Source organism: Sorex fumeus, unplaced genomic scaffold, assembly GCF_029834395.1.
Source record: "Sorex fumeus unplaced genomic scaffold, SorFum_2.1 ptg000063l, whole genome shotgun sequence".
In the NCBI taxonomy this organism is placed as follows: Eukaryota; Metazoa; Chordata; class Mammalia; order Eulipotyphla; family Soricidae; genus Sorex; species Sorex fumeus.
The window spans coordinates 46,528,560-46,545,752 of record NW_026606120.1 but is presented as its reverse complement, the minus strand read 5'-3'; the positions used below and the strand labels follow the sequence as shown (position 1 = coordinate 46,545,752).

General features: G+C 45.7%; 1 protein-coding gene across 1 annotated transcript in view; it reads left to right on the top strand.

Moving 5' to 3' along the window:
- VPS53 (VPS53 subunit of GARP complex) overlaps window positions 1–17,193 on the top strand; it is a 158,434-nt gene that overhangs the window by 3,367 nt on the left and 137,874 nt on the right. Inside the window, exons 2-4 of the mRNA XM_056126892.1 lie at window positions 1,535–1,615; window positions 11,379–11,428; window positions 14,406–14,472. Of these exons, the coding sequence (XP_055982867.1) occupies window positions 1,535–1,615; window positions 11,379–11,428; window positions 14,406–14,472 (198 nt within the window). The remainder of the gene's footprint in view (window positions 1–1,534; window positions 1,616–11,378; window positions 11,429–14,405; window positions 14,473–17,193) is intronic.

Below are 17,193 nucleotides of genomic sequence, written 5' to 3'. Positions count from 1 at the left end.
TTCATCCCCACTTTTCTTAGGCCACACAGCTCTCCCACTCACTCCAGCTGCCAGATGAAAGATCAGTTTCCTTTGCTCTTTGGACTCAGTGGACTCTAATGAAAGAACTAGATAGTGCACACGGCTGCTCTTTGACAGGGATTTTATTTATTTTAATTATTTAATTTAATTAATTTATTTTTTGGTTACTGGGCCACACCTGGCGATGCCTAAGGGTTACTTCAGGCTCTGTGCTCAGGAGTTACCTGGTGGTGCCCAGGGAACCATATGGGATGTCGAAGTTCAAACCAGGGTCGTCCACATGCAGGGCAAATGCCTTATCTCTGTATTATCATTCTGGCCCCTTGACAGGGATTTTAGAGAGCTTATTTGGACGATTGGAAATAAGGTTGAATTGTAGCATTGTCTATTTAATATGCAGAATCAGAAGGGAACTTGCTTTTCTGTAAATTATAACAGTCTTGTACTGGTGAAAGTTAGCCAGGGGATCGATTGACCACTTTTGTGATCCATCTTCCTGCATGGTCTTCAGGTTGCAACTATCGCAGGGATTGCACTATATTTCTCAGGAGGCAGCAAGTTCAAGTCTGCGCTTCATGCTCTCCAATTTTCCAGGCTGTCTGAAACTCGCTGCAGTGCCTGGAGGATTCTGTGGCCCCAACATTGCGAAGATATGGTGCATAGTTCTGTTTTTGAAACTCCCTAAATTCACACATGTCAGCTCATTTAGTCTGACTGTGTACAATACTCTCTATTCCTCACCCTGGAGGTTCTCTATGGACTTTCATGGTTGCACGTTCATTTCTTTTGTGGTTACACCCAGTGCTCAGATGATCGTGTATCAGGGATGTGAACCTAGGTCACGTGCAAGGCCAGTGTCTTAGCATCTATACTGTTGCTCCAGCCCTGATTACTTAAAAAAAAAAAAAATTGTACTAGAGCTGGAGCGATAGTACAATGGGTTGGGTGTTTGCCTTGCACTTGGCCAATCCAGGTTTGAGTCCCAGCATCCCATATGGTCCCCTGAGGACCACCAGGAGTAATTCCTGAGTGCAGAGCCAGGAGTAACCCCTGTGCATCACTGGGTATGACCCAAAAATCAAAAAAAAAAAAAAAATTTTTTTTTTTTAGTACCATGCTGTTAACGTTATAGATGTTGAAAATTAAAGATTAATAGACTTGTGGGGTGTGTGTGTGTGTGTGTGTGTGTGTGTGTGTGTGTTGTGGTTTGTGTGCCACACCCACCCATGCTCAGGGGCTACTCAGGAGACCATAAGCAGGGATAAAACTGGGGCTGGCTGCATGCAAGTTCCTGTATATTCTCTCTCTCTCTCTCTCTCTCTCTCTCTCTCTCTCTCTCTCTCTCTCTCTCGTCCTTTTAACAGGTATTTTATTGAGTATCTGTTGTGTGAAACATTGTAAAGTGAAAAAAGATGTATTATTTTTTTCCTTCAAGGAATTTACCACTAGTGTGGAAGAAAGAAATAATACAACAGAAAGATGAAGTCTTTTATAACCCTTTGTGTTCTTCTAGGTATTTCCAAGCCAGGATCCTCTAGATCGAGCAGATTTCAATGCTGTGGAGTACATCAATACCCTCTTCCCAACAGAGCAAGTAAGTGTGGAATTTCAGGTTCTCTTCATTTAAGCACCTCCTGACCCATCCTGAATGTCACGATTGATGTTGTCCCGTGATTGGTGTGCATTCCCATACTCTTTGGAGCCTTGAAAAACAAGTGAGTCAACATCAAGTACCATTATGACCAATTGGGGGTCAGCTAGTACCAAATACTGTTGCTGCATTAGTGTAGGACTTTTGTGTAGTTATTAAATTATTTGAAATTGAATCCTTAGATTGTAAGCCTCCCGTAATTAGATATAGAATTGATAAGGGAAAAGGCTTTTTGCTTGGGCCACTCCTGGTGATACTCTGGGGCTACTCCTGGCTCAGTGCTTAGGATTGACCTCTGCAGGTGCTCATGGGGCCGCGTGCAGTACCAGGATCAAACTGAAATTTGGCCTCCTGCAGGCAAGTACCTGACCTGTACTATCTCTCCACCCCCAATTTTGTTGTTGTTTTTTGTTTTGTTTCTTGGACCACACCTGGCAGTGCTCAGGAGTAACTCCTGGCTTTATGCTGAGGAATTACTGAGTACCTGAATATTTATTTATTTGTTTATTTATTGGCTTTTGGGTCACACCCAGCAATGCTCAGGGCTTATTCCTGGCTCTGTCCACAGGACTTACTCCTGGCGGTGCTTGGGGGACCATCTAGGATGCCGGGGATTGAACCCAGGTTGGCTGCGTGCAAGACAGATGCCCTGCTTGCTGTACTATCGCTCTGGCCCTTGAATAATCATTTAATATTCAATATGAAATAACCCAGTAACTGAGCACTGAATGGTAAATTCTCCACAATCTGGTCATGCTTGTTTTATGATGACAGTAATAAGGTTTGGGATGTAAAGAAAACAGTTTGGGGGCCAGAGATAGAGTCTAGAGACCAAGACCCTTGCCTTGCACAGGCCCCAGTTTGAGTCCTTGCTCCACATATGGTCCCTTGAGCACTTTCAGGAGTGATCCCTGAGCATAGAGTGAGGAGTACACCATGAGCATTGCTAAGTCACAGATCACAGATCATCCTGTTATTCGTCGATTGCCTCGAGCAGGCCCCAGTAACGTCTCCTTCATCCTAGCCCTGAGATTATATTCAAGGCTCTTTAGGAGAATGAGACCCATCATTGTTACTGGTATTTGGCATATTGGGTACGCCACAGGGAGTTTGCCAGACTCTGCCGTGTGGGCAGGCTACATTCGATAGCCTGCAAGTTTGTCAAAGTAGGAATGAGATAATAAGATGTCATAATAAGATGTCGCGCGGCCACAAATGCGGCCGTGCGGTTCTGGGAGCTGGTTTTTATAGTCTCTGAGTCTTGGCCGTTGATGGGATTACACGGCGCCAGGGGGCCAGTTGGTGGGTGTGACCCCCGCCTACTGGAATTTGGAGGATCTGGGTGGAGGATGCTCGGCCCAAATCCGAGTAGGCTTGGAGATCTCGGCCCCGGAACCCACGTGGCTTTGTCCCTCTGCCGGTACCTTCAGGTGTGCAGAGAGTGGTCTCAGCATGGTGGTGGTGGCTGGTCCTGGAGTTCTTCGGCTGCCGGGGCCCTGGCCAGGGCAGGGAGAAAAGCTCAAACCGCTCCCCTCCAAGGGCCCCGGAGTTGCTAAGTATAATTCAAAAACCAGGGGAGAAAAAAAAGCTCATCTTAATGATAACTCTAAGGGCCCTGAGTTAGTTGGAGGGTCTCAAGAAGTTATCACTGTGGAAATGGAATTTAATTTGAGCAGCGTGGGACCAATTAAAGATTTTGAGATTTGTGCTCTAGTTTGGAAGCCCGAGTGAGGGCTGGTCCTTTGCCCCTATGTGGGAGTAAGAAGGAAGCCAGAGTTCGTGGTAGGTAGAGTGAAGGGGAGCTAATGTTGAATGTTTGGGCCATCTAGATGGAAATACATAGTTGAATACATGGCTAGTGCTAACAATTCTTATCAGTATTTTGCCGTTTATCTTTCCAAACATTCCTTTTTTTTTTTTTGGGTCACACCCAGAGATGCTCAGGGGTTACTCCTGGCTCTGTGCTCAGGAATTACTCCTGGCAGTGCTTGGGGGGCCATATAGGATGCCAGGGGTTGAATCCGTGTCAGCCGCAAACGCCCTACCCACTGTGCTATCATCACTCTGGCTCTTCCAAACAGTCTTTTCTTCAAACTTTCCAAATGAATTTAATTTTTTGTTCGTTTATTTTTTGGACCATACTCGATGATGCTCAGAGGTTACTCCTGACTCTGCGTGCAGCAATTACTCCTGGCACGTGCCAGGGATTCAACCCAGATTGCCTGTGTGCAAGACAAGCTCCCTAACCTCTGTAGTATCTCTCTGGTCCCACTTTTTCATTTAAATTAAATGCCTTTTTTTTTAATCGTGGTAACATAGTTTATAGTTCCATGGAAGTTGTTTTACAGCTGCAGAGCTGTACATCAGTCCTTCCAGCTGTGTTTCAAGATTCCTGTCACTCTTCCTCACAGTCCCTTGCCTCTCCCTCCCCTAGCCCTCGATCATTGTCTAATCCCCTTCTCTGTCTCTCTAGTGAGTGAGATCAGCTGCTGCATATCTTTCATTTCTGACTCACTTCGCTTAGCATGACACTCTCCAGTTCCATCTAAGTTACAGCAGACTGCAAAATTTCATCTTCTCTCAGCTTCTACTTGCCAGGGTCTTGTTTGTTTGAATTTGGGGGCCATACCTTGCAGTGTTCAGGGCTTCCTCCTGGCTCTGCATTCAGGGATCACTCCTGACGGGGCTCAGGGAACCATATGAGGTGCCGGGGGAAAAAACTCCAGTTGGTCACGAGCAAGGTAAACGCCCTCCCCCCTGTACTATTGCCCTACACACTTTTTAGCTGTGACGCTCCTTGATCCCATTCTGGTTGTAGAGCTTTATTTGCATTGCTGTGGTGCTCAGCTGGTGTTTGCCCAGTGTCACACCCCCAAGTTCCGGTGTTCATAGACACCTGGCAGTGACGAAACTCGGAATCACTTGCTTTCTCAAATGGTCATTGACAGCATCATGTGGCCAGCAGCCTGCTTGGCACATGTCATGGCACCTGGTATTGACCTCAATCTCACATGCTTGTTAGGTTCTGCTTCTTTGGGAGGTATTTGAAGCTCATGAGCTATTTATTCTTCTGTGCCCTGTGTATTTGGTTTCCTTAATTAATTAATTTATTTATTTGGGCCGCACACATGAAGGTACTGGCAGAGGGACAAAGCCACGTGGGTTCCGGGGCCGAGATCTCCAAGCCTACTCGGATTGGAGTTGAGCATCCTCCACCCAGATCCTCCAAATTCCAGTAGGCGGGGGTCACACCCACTACCTGGCCCCCTGGCGCTGTGTAATCCCATCAGCGGCCAAGACTCAGAGACTATAAAATCCAGCTCCCGGACGAGACCAGCGCAGTCTCCTGCCCCTGCGCCTGGCTGTTCCTCACCGGGGTCCCTTGGAGGGGAGCGGGTTGAGCTTTCCTCCCCGCCCCGACCAGGGCTCCGGCAGCGGAAGACCTCCAGGACCAGCCACCACCATGCCGAGACCACTCTCCTCACACATGAAGGTACTGGCAGAGGGACAAAGCCACGTGGGGCCGCGCGACATCTTATCAAGACATCTTTTTATGACATCTTATTATCTCATTCCTATGTTGGACAAACTTGCAGGCTATCGAATGTAGCCTGCCCACACGGCAGAGTCTGGCAAACTCCCTGTGGCGTACCCAATATGTCAAATACCAGTAACAATGATGGGTCTCATTCTCCTAAAGAGCCTTGAATATAATCTCAGGGCTAGGATGGAAGAGACGTTACTGGGGCCTGCTCGAGGCAATCGACGAATAACAGGATGATGAATGAAATGAATGAATTTATTTGGGCCACCACAAGGGGTGATTCTCAGGGGCTGCTTCTGGCTCAGTGCTCAGGAGTCACTCCTGGTGGTTCTCAGAGGGTGCTGCAGTGCTAGGCTTGAACCCAGGCCTCCTGCGTGCAGAGCATGCCCTCAGCCCTTTCAGCTAGCCGTCCAGCCTTGTATTTGAATAACTGAAGGTAGGTATATTTTTGTTTATTTGTTTGTTTTCTTTTGGGGCCACACCCTGCTGTACTCAGGGCTTACTCTCTGTGTTCAGGCATCATGCCTGGCAGGCTCAGGGGACTATATGAAGTGCCAAATATCCAAATATTGAACCCATATTGACCACGTGCAAGGCAAATGCCCTACGTGCTGTACTGTCTCTCCAGCCCAAGGGAAGGTAGTTGAGAATAAGTTTAGAGCTTAGAGCAAATTCCAAAGTGGAGGGAGTGAAGGGCCTGAGGGGTGGTACAGGGCTTAAAGCACTTGCCTTCCTTGTAGTACCGCAACAACCCCCCCCCCCCCCCCCCACATGCAGCACCATGTCCTGGGGCCTTTGCATTGAAACACTAGCCTGGTTGGCCAAAACTTGAATGGCAGGGAATGTCCCCCTGGCTATCCAGGGATATAAGGGAAGAACTAGAGAAATGGCCTGTTCTTTTTTTCTTTTTTTTCTTTTGTATGGTAATAAGGAGAAAGGTGAGTAAGGGTAGAGGAGGGGCGGTGCAGGATTTGCTGACCGCAGACCAGGACTACCCTGTCAGGGGTCCAGCACCCATATAAGTATCAGGGAATCCTCAGGGCTCTGTTTGGTCCAATCAGAGTGAAAAGAAAGTGACAAGGTGACTTCTCCTTTGAACTACAAGTCTCAGCCAGTCTGTTTTTATGTCTGTTTTGGTTTTGGGTGATAGGTGATAGTGCTTGGGAGTCACTTCCTGGCATTGCTCTGGGGGCCAGTGATGCCTGGGGTCAAGTTAAAAGAGGTGAAGGTAGAGGCACAAGTTCCAAAAAACTTCTTTTATTACAGCCCTGTGTACGTGATGGCCCATAGTGGAGTTTCTTAAGAAACTCAGAAAATTTTTGGCACAGGGTTCGCTTTTTTTCTGCAGCCAGGGTTATACCCAGCAATTCCTCTCTCAACCCAGCCCCCATGGATTGTAATGAAAGGTAATAATAGAGAGAAGTGGTGTAATCAGTCGTTTCTCTCAGCTTTTCTGAAATCTCAAGATGAAAGCCCATTGATGTACTTTATGAATATATGCAGGTAAATACTTGTGAGATGTAGTTAGCTGATTTAAGATCTACATATGGTTCTGGTCAGTCTCAGAGACTCAGAGAGGACAGTGTGTTGGATGCATATGTGTCGGTCAGATGAGGGTATGTTTGGCTTTCGGCTGAATAGCAGCTGCTTGTCTCTGGTTTTCTGATTGGAGCAGGTCCCCAGAGATTTCTTGTTTGTTTGTTTTTTTTCTTTTAATTTTTTGTTTTTTGTTTTTGGGGCCACACCTGGCAGTGCTCAGGGGTTATCTATTACTCTGCACTTAGGAATTACTCCTGGCAGGACTCGGGGGACCATGTGGGCTGCTGGGGATCGAACCCAGGCCAGCTGTGTGCAAGACAAATGCCCTGCCCACTGTCATGACACTCTGGCCCCAAGACATTTCTAACTCATCAGGTCCGGGAGGGTTGGAACCAAGTTTCTCTATCCAGTAGGGGTCCCTAGGTGGTTCTGAAGAGCAGGCAGGCTTGGGAACATTGATTCAGTGATTGGTCTTCTGGTCAGTTACTGAAGATAACCACTTGACGTTTTCATTAGAGGTGTGATTAGGAAAGTTCAGATAAATTTATTTTATTTTTTTTTATTTTTGGGTCACACCTGGGCTGGAGCGATAGCACAGCGGTAGGGCGTTTACCTTACAAGCGGTCAACATGGGTTCGATTCCTCCGCCCCTCTCGGAGAGCCCGGCAAGCTACCAAGAGTATCTCGCCCGCACGGCAAAGCCTGGCAAGCTCCCTGTGATGTATTCGGTATGCCAAAACACAGTAACAACAAGTCTCATGATGGAGACGTTACTAGGCCCGCTCGAGCAAATCGATGAGCAACGGGAGGACTGGGTCACACCCAGTGGTGTGCTCAGGGATTGTTCCTGGTGGGGTTAGGGGGACCATATGGGATGCCAGGGATCGAATCTCGATCAGCCGTGTGCAAGGAAAGCTCTCTGTCCACCATACGATTATTCTGGCCTTTACAATTTATTTTAAAAATTAGCGTTAGGAGTGGAATTTAGTGGTTCAGAACATGCTTCATGTGAGGCCCTGAGTTCGATGACTTCCACTCCAACCAAAAATAAAAACAAAAAACCCAAAACAAAGAGTAATTTCATTAAGAATTTTAGTAATGTTGCATATGAAGCTCTTTGTTAATCATCCTTAGTGGATTCCAGGATGCTTTTTATCTCCAAAATTAAGTGAAAATGTAATCTCCCCTGCCCTAATATTTTAACTATATATAAAAAGAAGCTGCCGGGGGGCTGGAGCAATAGCACAGCGGGTAGGGCGTTTGCCTTGCACGCAGCCGACCGAGGTTCGATTCCCAGCATCCCATAGGGTCCCCCGAGCACCACCAGGAGTAATTCCTGAGTGCATGAACCAGGAGTAACTCCTGTGCATCGCTGGGTGTGACCCAAAAAGCAAAAAAAAAAAAAAAAAAGCTGCCCGGGCTCTGCTTGGGGTGGGGAGGGAAACTCAACCCGCCCTCCTCCAGGGCAGCTGAAGACCTCCGGTTCCAGCCACAGCCATACTTAAGACCACTCTCCAAACGTTCAGACGAGCCTCTCTCATGAAGGAACCGGCAGAGGAACCCAGGTGTGCGGGACCCGGGGCGTAGATCTCCAAGCCTGCTCTGATTGGGACTGGGCCTCCTCCACCCAGATCCCCCATCTTCCAGTATATAGGCGTTACACCCATCAACTGTCCCCAGCGCGTGTAATCCCATCAAGACCCAGAGACTATAAAACCCAGCTCCTGGAACTGCACGGCCGTGACATCTTATTATCTAGTCCTTACTCTGGAGAACCTGGCAAGCTACCAAAAGTATCCTGCCCACACAGCAGAGTCTGGAAAAGTCCCCGTGACGTATTCAGTATGCCAAAAACCAGTAACAATGATGGGTCTCATTCTCCTCACCCTGAAAGAGTCTCGAATGTGGCACTTTCTAAAATCTCAGGGCTAGGTCGAAGGAGATGTTACTGGTGCCTGCTCGAGGAAATCGATGAACAATAGGATGACAGTGATACAGTGATATAAAAAGAAAAATACACAAGGTTATTTATTTATTTTAAAGGAATGAATTCCAGCAGATCTAAACAAGAGGAGAATACGAAAGCCCACTTTGCTCTTAGAGAAATAGAATCTTAGAGACATTAAACACTTCACCCTGGGCTAGGGAGGTAGTGGGTAGGGCATTTGCCTCACATGTGACTGACCCAGATTTGACTTCCAGCATCCCATAAGGTCCCCTGAGCACCGCCAGGAGTAATTCCTGAGTGCAGAACCAGGCGTAACCACTGAGCATCACTGGGTGTGACCCAAAAAGGTGAAAAAAAAAACAAAACCAAACCCAAAACAGCTTGCCCTTCAGGTATAATTCAGCAAGTTGGTAGAGACAGGCGTTGGTCCAAACCCAGTCTCCTAATAACTGCACTCTTGTTACCGTGCTGGGGGGCGATTTCTATCCAGTTCACTGTGGAAGTAACAGATGTGACAACAGTTGCTTCAATTAAAAGTGACTTTTATTTTCTGAGATTCATGTTTCCATCAGTCTTTCCCCGGATTTCTAAACATTCTAAGTAAATACTGGTTTTGTTAGAGCAGTTGGGCAAAATGCGAACAGCCCAGTCTGACTTCTCCACCTCTTGTGACGGAGATCTCTTGACAGGTCTGTTTCTGGCGGATTTCTGACCACTCCCTGCCCTCAGAGATTGTCATTAACAATTTATAAGCACAATTTTTGCATCACTCCAAACTCCTTTAGGAGCAGCGTTATCTGCTTCAGGAGAAGGCAAAAGAACTTACAGCAAGTTGTCTGTTGAATTTGAGTTAAAATGGTGCTATGGAATTATACTGTCTCTTTTCCATTAGGGGGCACCATTTCCTCACATTTTCTCCCAACTCAGGTCAGAAGTAGTCCATTTGTTTTTATTGTCATTGTTTTAAAAATAGAAGTAACTTTATTATAATTAGGCTTTATTACAATTAGCAGTTCTTATTCTATGTAGGATAGTTAGAAATTCTCATAGTCACTGTAGCACTGTCCTCCCGTTGTCCATCGATTTGCTAGAGCGGGCCCAGTAATGTCTCCATTGTGAGACTTGTTGTTACTGTGTTTGGCATATCGAATACATCACGGATAGTTTGCCAGGCTTTGCCGTGCAGGCGAGGTACTTTTGGTAGCTTGCCGGGCTCTCCTACAGGGGCGGAAGAATCGAACTCGGGTGTGCCAGGTTGGCTGCGTGCAAGGCAAATGCCTTACGCGCGGTGCTATCGCTCCAGCCCCTCATAGTCACTGAGAAGTAAATTTAAAATTCTCCTTTCCATAGATTGCACCTATTGCTATTGGTTTTGTAAATTATAATTCTTAGCTGTGATTTTTTTTGGGGGGGGCACCCCCAGCACTGCCAGAAGTAACCCCTGACTCTATGCTCAGAGGTTATTTCTTGGGAAGTGTACGTGGTGCTGGGAATTGAACCCAGGTCTGCTTCATGCAGGGTAAGCACCTCTACCTGCTGCACTCACTCTCCACCCATAGATCATAATTATTAGTAAAGATTACAACCAGAGTTTATCCTTGAACTTGTCTTTTTTCTTATCTTTGGGGCCACTCCCAGCGGTGTTTTGGGGAACTTGTACTGGAGATTAGACACAGGACTCCCCGCATGCAAAGCATGAGCTTTGCCCTTTGAGTCATTTCCCTAACTTTTGACTTTTCTTCTAATGGGCTTATACACTTAGGAAAAAAATATACTTTATTTATTTCTTACATTATAATAACGTAGAGTATATGTGTCTTTGGTGTAAGGCTGGCTTCCTTTCCATGTAATTATCCCACATAGATCAGACATGAATATAACACTTTTAGTTGCTTCCTGTTTGCTCTTACAATCCCGTTTTTTCAAGATAACCACTGGCCTCGTTTCTAATACAAGAGAACAGTTTTGTCTCTGTACTCTACAAATGGGATCATACAGTAGATGCGCTTCTATGTTTTTTTTGTTTTGTGCAACATTATATCAGATTTGTTCATGGTCCCATGTGTTGTAATTATTAATTTTCACTGCTGTATTTTGTTTGTTTATTTTTGGGCTACACTGGGCAATGCTCAGGGGTTACTCTGCACTCAGGAATCACTCCGGGGACCATATAGGGTGCCGGGGATTGAACCCAGGTCAGCTACCAGCTGTGCTATCACTTCAGCTCCTCATTGCTGTATTTTGTTTTATGCATTTTCATAATTGTGTATATCAGAGTTCAGCAAAATTTCTATAAAGGAGTACATGTAAAATATTTTAGGGGGCAGAACCATGGTACAGTGGGTCAGGCACTTGCCTTGCACATGACTGATCCAGGTTCAATCCCCCCCAGCATCCCAGATGGTTCCCTGATCTCTGCCAGGAATTATTATTGAGTGCATAGCCAAGAGTAAGCCCTGAATACTGCTTGGTGGGATCCCCCCAACAAAAAAATTTTTCAACTTTCTGGTCTGTACCTGTTATAACTAGTCAGTTGTACATAAAAGTTGTATCTTAATCCAATGATAATTCTTTTTACAGCTTATAAATAGCCCTTACAGCTTATAATTTCTCTGTTAAAAGGGAGTTCTAGAAGGTTAAATACTAATTGAAACTCCTTTTTTTTCCCCCTTTAGTCTCTGGCAAACATAGATGAAGTTGTGAACAAAATTAGACTAAAAATAAGGTAAGTGACGTAGTATAATTATTGATAATCAAAAGTATGTTATTAAATTTAGGTAATTAGGTTCTGAATTTTTTTTCCAATAATTTTTAGGTCACATCTGACGATGCTCGGGGGTTGCTCTTGGCTTTGCGTTTAAAAATTACTGCTGGCAATGCTCCAGGGACCATATGGGGTGCTGGGGATTGAACCCTGGTTGGCCACACGGAGGGCAAATGCTCTACCCATTGCACTATCTCTCCTGCCCTGAATTCTTTCTCCTTTTGGTTTTTGGATCCTGCCCAGGAGTGCTCAATGGCTTTCTCCTGACTCTGTGCTCAGGGATCACTCCTGGCGGGGCTCAGGGGACTGTGGTCCTGGGGGTTGAACCCAGGTCAATCGTGTGTAAGGCAAACACCCCAGATTATTGTTATCTGTGAAAACACTGAAAATCATTTTGTTTAAATGGTAAATTTAAGAAATTTTGAAAAAAACTATAGGTTATTCAGGAGGCTGCAGAGATAATACAGCTAGTGGGTTGCTTGTCTTGCACGCGGCTGACCTGCGTTTGATCCCTGGCACTCCGTATGATTCCCCAGGCCCTTCCAAGAATGATCTGTGAGCACAGAGCCAGGAGTAAGCCCTGAAAACCACAGGGTGTGGCCCAAAAATAAAAGGAAAAGAAAAAGAATACAAAATGAGTCAGGGTCGGGGGAGATAGATACTACAGGAGGTAAGCACTTGCTTTGCATGTGGTCATGTCACCTGTGATCCTGGATCGAATTCCCAGCACCACTGAGCACCACCAGGGGTCACTCCAGATCACAGAGCCAGGAATCACCCCTCAGCTCCTCTAGATGTGGCCCTGCCAACACTCACCCCACAAATGAGGCAAAAACATTATTATACACACATATATGTATATATATTTAAAAAGTATATTTATTTGAGATGGTTTATACCACACCCAGCCGTGCTCAGGGCTTACTCCTGGCGGTGCTTGGGGGACCATACGGGGTGCTGGGGATCAAAATAGTCTGGGGAGGGCACATGCCAGTGCCTTACCCCCTGCACTGTTCCTCCAGTTCTCTATTATATTTTTATTGGTTTTATTTCCCTAGCATCTGCTATCTTTTCCACTCATATTTCCATGAAGATGGAAAATGGAAATTCCATAATGATCCAAAATTCACTTTTCTGTCAGTTATCTTTTAGCTTCCTTCTACCATTCCTCTAATGTATTCTTCAAAGGGAAAATGAAAATGACTGCTATTAATTTCTCTGACTGAGGTGCTATTACCTGGCCTCTCATGAGCTCCACGGGGAAAAGAACTGGATGCGACAGACTGGTCCACTGTCCCGATTGTATGATGAATTCCTAGATAGCTCTCGTTCGTTAAGCCTCTTAAAGGGACTGAGGAAGGATTTTTGGGGTGTAATTTGAGCTCCCCTGATTTGAACTTCCTCAGCAACTTTGTTATCACAGCACCTTGAAAAATATTAAAATTCAGACTGGTCCTTTTGGATGATTCCGGATACGAAATGAAGGAGGCAGCACGATGGGGCAGTGAGATTCCTCTGAGGATGTGCTTTGCGTGTGTGATCCCCATCACCACGTGATCCCCTGAGCGCTGCTGCGTGTGACCTCAAAACAAAAATGAATAAAAACAGGATAAAATGAACGGGCTTCTGCAGGTCCTGTTATGCCCCACCTGCTTCCAAGGTGCTTATAGAGTCTTTATCTCTTCAAGGTTGTGTGATTTTTCAGGACAGGGAGATGGAATTTGCAGGAGCTAATGAATAAATCACAAAGTGCAATAAATTACACTTCTTGTAATTTAGCTAGTTTTTATGAAGTAATTCACAATATTTGATTACATTTAATATTTGAACACCGGTCCCACCACCATGACACCTTCCCACCACCAGATTTTGTATTTCGAATGTTTCCATCCTGAACCCCAAACCCTGTCCCAAAGCAGAACCAAAATAATTTATTTTGTATTGTTATGAATAAAAGGTAAAAGGTAAAGGCCCTCCCATTGATCGTCGATTTGCTCAAGCGGGCCCAGTAACGTCTCCATTGGAGACTTTGTTGTTTGTGTCTGGCATATCCAATACTCTCGGTAGCTTGCCGGGCTCTCCGAGAGGGGCGGAGGAATCGAACTCGGGTCGGCCATGTTGGCCGCTTGTAAGGCGAACGCCCTACCCGCTGTGCTATCGCTCGAGGGCTGGAGCGATTGTTATGAATAATCTCTGAAAATGACCCCAAAAAGGTTTCTTAGAGGAAAGTGTGTGAAGATTGTTGTATTTCACCCAGGAGCAATTAAGCCCTTCTAGAAGAGATTACTAACAAGTTATTAAAGGTTGAGCCTTGTGTGCTTTTACACACACACACACACACACACACACACACACACACACACATGTTTGTAAAAATATATTTCCCTCTAAGATTGCTTACCTTCTACTTTAAACCCCATCAAATGTGGTGCGCTACTCTTGGGATATTACTGGAATGAGATATGAAATGTCACGTGGCTGCCTGGTTCAGGAATAGGTTTACTCGTGGGGGAGGCTTGTCCAAGCATGTGGAGAGCGGCCGTGAGCAGGGCAGCAGTTGAGTTCTGGAGGTTTTCGGCTGCCGGGGCTGGCTCTCCTCACCTGCTCCTGTCTGGGTTGCCCCGAATGAAACAGCCTGGCGCAGGGTCTGGTGTCTTGTTTTGTACTCTCTTCCGAGAGATTTATAGCGAGTCTCTGGATCAAGGCCATTGATGAGACTATGTGGTACCAGCCAGTGGTGACTTATGGTTGTGACTGCCAAGTTGCTGGAAAATGGGGGAGATGAGGAGTTCACTTGAACCTGGAGTTCCATTGAACCTGGAGTTTTCAGTCACAAGTCCCACGTACCTGGATTTTCTGCTCATGGGTGAGGCTCGACCCAAGTGTGTGTAGAGTGGCCTTAGCTAACTCTTTTAACTTATCCTTCAACTTCTTGTAGGAGACTGGATGACAATATTCGGACAGTTGTAAGAGGTCAAACAAATGTGGGGCAGGATGGCAGGCAAGTAAGTAACTTACTTTCTTCCATATGAGTTTTGTTTCCTTCCTTCCTTCCTCCCTCCCTCCCTTCCTTCCTTCCCTCCCTCCCTCCTTCCCTCCCTCCCTCCCTCCCTCCCTCCCTCCCTCCCTCCCTCCCTCCCTCCATTCCTTCCTCCCTCCCTCTCACTTTCCCTCCCTTCCTTCTTTCTTTTTCTTTCCCTTTGGTTTCCTGACTGTGCTCAGGGGTTACCTCAGGGAACCATGTGTGGTACAAGAGATTGAGCCAGGGTCAGCTGCATACAAGGCAAGTGCCTTAGCAAGTGTTGCTTTGCTTCTGCCTTGTTGCTGAGCATGTTCTTATTGATCTGGCCCATACCCAGCATAGATGAGCTCGGCTTGTCCCACTGGTTAGCAGGGCCCAGTGAGGGGTTTGCTCACACCAGCGGGGAGCCCTTGCTCCGTGGCTCTGGGAACCAGGAGTATCTATTGTTTTAGAGCTCTTGAGATAATGGCAAATTGAAATAAAAAAAAAAAACTGACATTCCTCGACTTTTGTCTTAGCACTGGACATCTTATTTAGCGTGTGGTGGCTAAATAAAGGCATTGCTTTATTTATTTATTGAGTTTTGCTTTCTGGTTGTTGCTTTAATCTAAATCAGATTAATTATTGGATTTTGATCAAATTATTTTTGCTGCTGCAAAAAATAATAATGACCTGTGCCTCATAGGATACCCCTAGGAAAAAGATCATCTTTATATGGGAGAAAATACTTGGAAGTCATATCTGATGAGGGATTAGTATTCAGGTATTCAGGCTGTATAAAATTCCTAAAATTTATGAACAACAATCAAAAAACTCAACTGAAAAATGGCAAAAACATTTGAATAGACATTTCTCCAGAATAGCTATATGAATTACAATAAGCACATAAAAAGTGTTCAGCATTACTAGTTGTTAGGGAAGTGCAAATAAACACTACAGTGAATCATCCCTTTGCGCCCATTTGAATGACTGCAGTGCCCCCCAGCTCCCCCGCAAAAGGGTGGGGGGTGCCTTATTTTGTATATGTGAAGACCTGGGGTCACTTCCAGGCATCACAAAACAGCAGCAGCAGTAAAAATAACTACGAGGGCAGCATGTGTCCGTGGGTTTCATAAGCCTCATGCAGAGTTGGGGAGACTTAAATGGTATAACTTCTTTACTATTTCTTCTTCGGGTTTTTTTTGGGGGGGGGAAATGGGGCCATGCCCAGCGATGCTCAGGGGTTACTCCTCACCCTGCACTCATAAATCACTTCTGGTAGGCTTAAGGGACCATGTGGGATGTTGGGGATCGAACCCATGTTGTCCGTCTGCAAGGCAAGCCCTCCCTACTATACTGCCTCTCTGACCCAAAAGCTACAAAGCTTCTGGTTATACAAAATGGTATAGTGGTTCCTTAAACTTAAAAATAGAATTACAGTATGACCCAGGTATTTTGCTGCTGGTTACATACCTAAGGTTATCGAAAACATGATCTCAAAAAGTTGGTTGGTCTATTCATGTTCTTAGTGGCATTACTCACAATATCTCAAAGGTGGAAACCATCTTTAATCAACAGATGGAAGAATAAGCAAGGTGTGTTAGAAATGACGGGCTGGAGCGATAGTACAGCGGGTAGGGCGTTTGCCTTGCCCGAAGCCAACCCGGCCGACCCGAGTTCGATACCTCTGCCCCTCTCAGAGAGCCCGGCAAGCTACCGAGAGCATTTCACCCGCTCGGCAGGCAAGCTACCCATGACGTATTTGATATGCCAAATACAGTAACAAGTCTCACAATGGAGACATTACTGGGCCCACTCGAGCAAATCGATGAACAACGGGAGGACAGTGCTACAGTGCTGCAGTTAGAGATGACAGTGAAGTATTATTTTAGCCTTCAAAAGACTGTATTGGTATTGTATCGTATTATTATCATTGTGGCATTCAGCTTTGCAAAAGGAAAGGCACTCTGTACTGTACTAGAGCATGGATGGGCCTGGGGCATGTTCAGTCTGTCACCAGAAAGACCAGACTGTGCAGTATGTCATGATGCGAAAATCAGAAGGCAGAAAATAGAGCAGTAGCTTCCAGGGTCTGGGGAGAATGTAGAGCTGTTATTTTAACTAGTACAGAGTTTCAGTTTTACAAGAGGCAAAGAATTATGGGGCTGGAGAGCAGTGATGGTGGTGCACAATGAGTGTGCTTGGTACCCTGGAACAGCACAATTAAAAATTATGGTGTGGGAGGGCTGGAGCAATAGCACAACGGGTAGGCGCTTACCTTGCATGCAGCTGACCTGGGTTCGATTCCCAGCATCCCATGTGGTCCCCTGAGCACCACCAGGAGTAAACCCCTGTGCATCGTGAAGTGTGACCCCCCCAAAAAAAAGCAAAAATTTTGGTGTGGGTAATATGTACGTATCTTGCCACAATAAAAATTATTCTTCTAAACCTGAATGCCCAAGAACAGATGACTGGTTAAAGAAACTTTGGTACATCTACACAATGGAGTACTATGTAGCTCTTAGAAAAGATGAAGTCATGAAATTTACATACAAGTGGTACAATATGGAAAGTATCATGCTAAGCGAAATGAGTCAGAAAGAGAGGGATAGACGTAGAAAGACTGCATTCATCTGGGGGATATAAAGTAACAAAGTATGAGATTAATACCCAAGAATAGCTGAGATCAGCACCAGGAGGATTACTCCATAACTTAGAGGCCAGC